This window comes from Osmerus mordax, chromosome 21, assembly GCF_038355195.1.
Source record: "Osmerus mordax isolate fOsmMor3 chromosome 21, fOsmMor3.pri, whole genome shotgun sequence".
Lineage (NCBI taxonomy): Eukaryota > Metazoa > Chordata > Actinopteri > Osmeriformes > Osmeridae > Osmerus > Osmerus mordax.
In genome coordinates, this window is record NC_090070.1 from 5,363,562 (window position 1) to 5,370,477 (window position 6,916).

A 6,916-nucleotide genomic window follows, 5' to 3' on the forward strand; every position below is an offset into this window, starting at 1 on the left:
TTTTCTGTTATTGAGGTCATTCAATGGGGACGACAGGAAGACAGGAGAACTTTAGAGTAGTCTGTTGTGCAACGCGTTTTCAACATTATACTTACCTTTAGCGCGTTAATTATTTTCCATCATGAACAGCACAGTAGGTAATTGTTTTCTCAATCGAAGCTGTGTCTGCCGGAGAATCGTGAAAATGGGTAGCATGAGGTTCCTTGTACCACGAAAACATCCAGAAGCTCTTTCTAGCAGGAATGTCATGACAGTTCATTCAAGGATATCCTCATTAAGCAACTTGATAGCATCCAAATCTTGGAGTTCACAGTGGACTGATTTCAATAGGCAGCTGTCAAGCAGGTCTGGAACTACAATGAATATATTTGACCGGACAATGAAAAGAAAACAGAAGAAATGGGCAGCATCACTACAAGATGCTGACAAATACGACTACCTGAGAGATGAGGTGGGTGGTATGTTGACCATGCACAATGTACAGCTAACACATATCTGACTCGGCATACTTGGTGTGTTTCCTCTTGGCAGGTTGGCAGCAGAGTTGCGGATAGGGTATACGACATTGCAAGGTAGGACAAGCACATTTTAAATTAGGCCTTCTATAGGACACATGTCTGTAGTTTACAAAATTTCAGTTGATGTGAAGGGAAAGTATTCAAAGCGAAAGGCTTGGTGTCTAACGAAAGTAATGCACAATTCCGTTTGCGACTCGGCATCCAACAGAACATTTCCCTTGGCTTTGGACATTGGCTCTGGAAGGAGTCACATAGCTGAACATTTGAGCAAGGTACAATGTACTCTATGTCTATAGACAAGGGAATTAAGCTATGAATTCATTATGCCTAGATATTGGACGTTTTCGGAATTTATAGTGTATAGATATTACATACTGAGTGAATTTTAAGATTTTGTTTTTATTTGCAGGAAGTGGTTGAGTGTCTCTTTCTCACTGAAATCTCAGATAATGCTTTGGTGGGTAAAGTTGTGAAATGTCTTAAGCACAAGAAAAAACTTATGCTTAATATGTGATAGGCTACTTCTAAGTAATGTGTTGTAGGAAATTAACATGGAACAGGAACAAGGTTCCTGAATGATTTGCATATTTTATCCCCAGAGACAAACGAGAAAGATTGAGATCCCCACACACTGTTTCCAAGCAGATGAGGAGTTTCTGCCATTCAAAGAAAACACATTTGACCTAGTGGTCAGCAGTTTGAGGTAATATGTGATAGTTGGCAGTTGTTTCTTTATTTTAGAGATACAGCAATTGGCTATACATTTTATTGTATCCAACTTTCTGCTTCCTATAGTCTACATTGGATCAATGATCTACCAGGAGCTTTGAGACAGGTGATATTTGACTAAGAGATGTTCATATATCCATGCTCACTTCGTAGATTTCAGTGGGTGGAGATGGGAAAATTGAATGGGTAGGTAACAATTGAACATGGTCATTATCTGTCCCTCACCAGATCCACCAAGTCCTGAAGCCTGATGGAGTGTTCATCGGGGCCATGGTGGGTGGGGAGACCCTCTACGAGCTGCGGTGCTCCCTGCAACTGGCTGAGCTGGAGAGGGAGGGGGGGTTCTCCCCACATGTGTCCCCCTACACAGCGGTCACTGACCTGGGCAACCTGCTGGGCCAGGCAGGCTTCAACATGCTCACTGTGGTAAGAGCTTAGATGGCAACATGTTGATTTAGTGTTAGGTTAGAAATTCAAATTTATAACCACAACATAGGATTTAGGTCAAACTGATAGGAAACTGTAAAGGAGAGCAGGACCCAAGATTACAGTGTACGTACAGTTAGGTCCATAAGTATTTGGACATTGACACAATTTTCATCATTTTGGCTCTGTATACCACCACAATGGATTTGAAATGAAACAATCAAGATGTGCTTTAAGTGCAGACTTTCAGCTTTAATTTCAGGGTATTTACATCCAAATCAGGTGAACGGTGTAGGAATTACAATACATTTTATATGTGGCCCCCCCCCTTTTTAAGGGACCAAAAGTAATTGGACAATTGGCTGCTCAGCTGTTCCATGGCCAGGTGTATGTTATTCCCTCATAAAGGGAGTTCGTTATTTCATTGACAAGGAGCAGATAAAAGGTCTAGAGTTCATTTCAAGTATGGTATTTGTGTTTGGAATCTGTTGCTGTCAACTCTCAATATGAAGTCCAAAGAGCTGTCACCATCAGTGAAGCAAGCCATCGTTAGGTTTGTTTTGATTTTTCAGCCTATCAGAGAGATAGCAAAAACATTAGGTGTGGCCAAATCAACTGTTTGGTACATTCTTAAAAAGAAAGAACGCACTGGTGAGCTCAGCAACACCAAAAGACCCGGAAGACCACGGAAAACAACTGTGGTGGATGACAGAAGAATTCTTTCCCTGGTGAAGAAAAACCCCTTCACAACAGTTGGCCAGATCAAGAACACTCTCCAGGAGGTAGGCGTATCTGTGTCAAAGTCAACAATTAAGAGAAGACTTCACCAGAGTAAATACAGAGGGTTCACCACAAGATGTAAACCATTGGTGAGTCTCAAAAACAGGAAGACAAGATTAGAGTTTGCCAAAAAACATCTAAAAGAGCCTGTACAGTTCTGGAACAACATCCTATGGACAGATGAGACCAAGATCAACTTGTACCAGAATGATGGGAAGAGAAGAGTATGGAGAAGGGAAGGAACTGCTCATGATCCAAAGCATACCACCTCATCAGTGAAGCATGGTGGAGGTAGTGTTATGGCGTGGGCATGTATGGCTGCCAATGGAACTGGTTCCCTTGTATTTATCGATGATGTGACTGCTGACAAAAGCAGTAGGATGAATTCTGAAGTGTTTCGGGCAATATTATCTGCTCAGATTCAGCCAAATGCTTCAGAACTCATAGGACGGCGCTTCACAGTGCAGATGGACAATGACCCGAAGCATACTGCGAAAGCAACCAAAGCGTTTTTTAAGGCAAAGAAGTGGAATGTTCTGCAATGGCCAAGTCAATCACCTGACCTAAATCCAATTGAGCATGCATTTCACTTGCTAAAGACAAAACTGAAGGGAAAATTCCCCAAGAACAAGCAGGAACTGAAGACAGTTGCAGTAGAGGCCTGGCAGAGCATCACCAGGGACGAAACCCAGCGTCTGGTGATGTCTATGGGTTCCAGACTTCAGGCTGTCATTGACTGCAAAGGATTTGCAACAAAGTATTAAAAGTGACAGATTTATGATTATGTTAGTTTGTCCAATTATTTTTGGTCCCTTAAAAAGGGGGGGGGGGGGGCACATATAAAATGTATTGTAATTCCTACACCGTTCACCTGATTTGGATGTAAATACCCTGAAATTAAAATCCATTGTGGTGGTATACAGAGCCAAAATGATGAAAATTGTGTCAATGTCCAAATATTTACGGACCTAACTGTAACCCTTAACGTGTTGCAAATGGCAAATAAACGTTAAACTTGGAATAGTTAAAACATAAAACAGCTGTCTAATGAGCAGAGGCCTGTTCCATAAAGTGAGTTTACAGAATAAGCCAGGTTTATGTCATAGTCTGATTCTTTTCTAGTTGATTCCAGTCGGTTCCATAAAGCCAGCTCAATGTAGTTCAAGCTCAGTTACTATAGCAACTTATGCTGCAAAACTAACCTGGTCCGGGGCAAGCTAACGGTCAGGCTTAGCCCATGTTAAGAATAGAGTGCACCTGCAATTATCTTGACTACTTGAAACAGGATTAGTCGGATTTCATGAATTAGAATTGGTCTTTTTAGCTCCGATTGACTTGTTAAGTTTATTCAAGTCAGGCTTGGGACTTTAATCCCATCTTTTTTTGAGCGGGCTTTATGGAATAGGCCCCAGCTCGATCTGTCATAAAATGTTTTCCTTTTTCATAGGACATTGATGATATACAGGTTCTCTATCCTGGAATTCTTGAGGTCATGAAGGACTTGCAAGGTACTGTATATGGCTTACTGCTATGGAAACATGAGGCAGTGCTTCACTGTGTGTCCTGTACATTTTCTTAAGAAACCTAGTAATTGTTTGTATTCTCTTCATAATGTCTTAACAGTAAAATAATTACAAAATAAAAGTGTATAAATATACACACACACACATTCACATTTCATATCTTTATAGGTATGGGTGAGAGCAACTGTGCTTGGAACAGGAAGTCACTACTACACAGAGACACAATTTTAGCTGCTGCAGCAATTTACCAAGGTAAAAAGAATACTTCATTACACTCACATTCATGTTTACTCATGAGCCATAACAAATTCTACTCAATGACCCAACATCTGTCCATTTGGCAATTTTCTAATTTCCTCCAAAGCTAAAGGGGTGGGTTGTGTGATAAAGTTTCTCCTAATACTATTAAAACTGTCATGCAGAAGTACAGAATAACTATTTTTAATAACACCACACATGCAAAATTAGTTATACTCTTGCTCTTATGGAAAACGTATGGGTCATTTCAAAACATACCATTGAGATAACAGTAAAGTAGTAGCATGGTAATAGTAAAGACTAAGCTGAGATGTACCCTTTATGCTTCTACATTTGTTTTTGCAACTGTGCTGAACAGAATATGGACCAGTGTAGTTCAAGACAGCACAAAACAATTAAAAGTTAATGCCACACTAGAAACTAATAAATTAAGTCCATGATCAGCTTTTGTGACGAATCTGTCTTGTTAATGCTGAAATTGAACAAAAGACTGTACACTCTGCAGTCACTCGAGACTTCAAGTCTTGAATGCATCTTTAAAAGCTTGAATGAGTGGTATTTTCCACAGAGATGTACGGAAATGAGGACGGCTCCATCCCTGCCACCTTTGAGATTCTTTACATGATTGGCTGGAAACCTCATGACTCACAGGTATGATATCACATGTTGCAGATTTTTCATTGTCATTGAATAAACAGAATTTCTTTAAGATTATATTTGTCTTCAATGTTTTTTTGTTTTGATTCTGTATGGCAGGCCAAACCACTAAAAAGAGGCTCTGCAAATGTGTCTTTTGCGGACCTTTCGAAGATTGGCCAGCCAGCTACCAAAGACAAATCATAGAGAAGGATCAATGGAGAGTGAAATATGTTTCTTGTTGTACTTGAACATTATGGTAAAAACAGAATGAAAAAGAAAAGACGCCAGACAGTCAGATCGCAGAGACCACCCAAACCAAAGTGTCTAAGTTGTGCAACCAAACGGTTTCAATATCTTTCACAAGTCCACTTATTAACTATTAGTTGAGACGTATATATTTTTTGCTTTTGGTTGTTACCTCAGAACATTAAAGACGAATGCACCACTCACACCAGGAATTTAATACACAGAATAAAGATGGAAGGCTAAATGTGCAACAAACTCATTTGTCTGGTGACAGGTTTTGGGATGACTTTAACATCAAGCTTAAATAGATAGTTCTGTAAACAACTGAAGTGGTAGCCTCTCTGTAAATTCACAAATATAAAAAAAACTGGCATTTAAAAATAAAATCGGTCTACTTGCCTGTTGTTTCCACACAATAAGTTCACTCAGTCATGGTAATTTCATCTATATTTTGCTGGAGCACAAAAACAAATCACAACCCTCTGCTCTGGGGGCAGTCACACTAATGACACGAAAACCCACATTCACTGGATGAACATTCTGGATAAACAGTCTGTATCAATAGTGACACTCCTTATTCGTAGTTGAAAAAGTTCTGTGGTTAAAAGTACTCCAGTCGTCTGATTTCTACTCATCATTGAGAGTCTAGATGTTTTTAGCTAAGTCTGTATTCCAGTCTTGAGAAACTCTGGGTGTCTATGCAATGCCTATGACAGTAAATTCATCTTTTCTTTAAGGAATGACAACTTGTCAACAGTGTTTCACTGAATTAGAATATTTCTGTAATTAGTAATTTAAGTAGTAAAGTAACCATTCAGTGTTACTAATATACAAATGTAAAATATATATATATGCACACACACACACAATGGAAAGTTGGTGGACCTCATCATTGTTATAGATGGACTGTTTGACTTATCAGAACGTTTTGGCTTAACAGGAGACAAAATGTCACTAACAATAAGGGTTTCACAATTGGACTCAATTGCATTTACCTCTGCAATTGTAAACCATCTGTCTATCTGAACTGTTCTGCATCCAACCCACCACAAACCTGCGATTCCAATGACAATGTACCAATCCAGCCAGGAAGTGATACTACACACAACGACATACTAAAGATGAAAAAAATTGAATTAAGAAAATAACTCAGACCACTGGATTCTAACATTTGGGCTTGTCATAGGAGCATTGACATTTACGTTGACCATTTGAACTAAGATATATTTTTCAAAATGGACAACTAATTAACTAAATGGCAACATTATTAACATGGCTGACCACACCTATGAAGAAATTCTGTATGAAGTGTGCCAAATGAAAGGAGAACCCAGCATTGAAAATTCCACACCACTTGAAAGTGCACCAAAACTGCAAGGAGATACCACACCAAATAATTTGGAATCCCCATATTATTGACTCCAGAAACCACAATTTGAACAGCCATCTTTAAGTGCTAACAGAAGGTATTTCTGGAGATTCTGTTAAATGTATTCTTTCGAAAAGTGGTTCTTGGAAACATGCAGCCATAGAGATGTAGTCATAACGTTTGTGAATTCTTATGTATTTTCAGTCTGTGACCTTGACCAACATTTGTTGTAGTTTCAGTGAGGTAGTTGAGTTTTAGGCACTCTTGCATATTCAGTGTTGTGCATTATCATTCCCCACTTTTGTAAGACAAATTGAAAATAAAACTGCATTTTATACAGTCGCATGTAGCATGTACTGCCTTTATGGTACATGGTAGCATGTCCATGACAAGACCATCCTCCTGCGTTGCATTAGTTCAATCACATA

The 6,916-nt window shown here is 39.2% G+C and overlaps 1 protein-coding gene across 1 annotated transcript; it reads left to right on the top strand.

Moving 5' to 3' along the window:
- The first annotated feature begins 41 nt into the window (after positions 1-41).
- ndufaf5 (NADH:ubiquinone oxidoreductase complex assembly factor 5) lies at positions 42-5,517 on the top strand. The gene is made up of 11 exons (XM_067259367.1): positions 42-451; positions 532-572; positions 727-790; positions 928-975; positions 1,118-1,221; positions 1,314-1,353; positions 1,476-1,673; positions 3,901-3,961; positions 4,145-4,228; positions 4,803-4,885; positions 4,991-5,517. The coding sequence occupies exons 1-11, from the start codon at positions 122-124 to the stop codon at positions 5,075-5,077; spliced, it is 1,140 nt and encodes a 379-aa protein (XP_067115468.1). The 5' UTR covers positions 42-121; the 3' UTR covers positions 5,078-5,517.
- Positions 5,518-6,916: the final 1,399 nt, after the last annotated feature.

Coding starts and splice junctions, on each gene's coding strand:
- ndufaf5 (XM_067259367.1), top strand. CDS start 122: ATGAACAGCACAGTAGGTAATTGTTTTCTCAATCGAAGCTGTGTCTGC. Junction 452..531: donor ACGACTACCTGAGAGATGAG/GTGGGTGGTATG, acceptor TCCTCTTGGCAG/GTTGGCAGCAGAGTTGCGGA. Junction 4,886..4,990: donor GGAAACCTCATGACTCACAG/GTATGATATCAC, acceptor TCTGTATGGCAG/GCCAAACCACTAAAAAGAGG.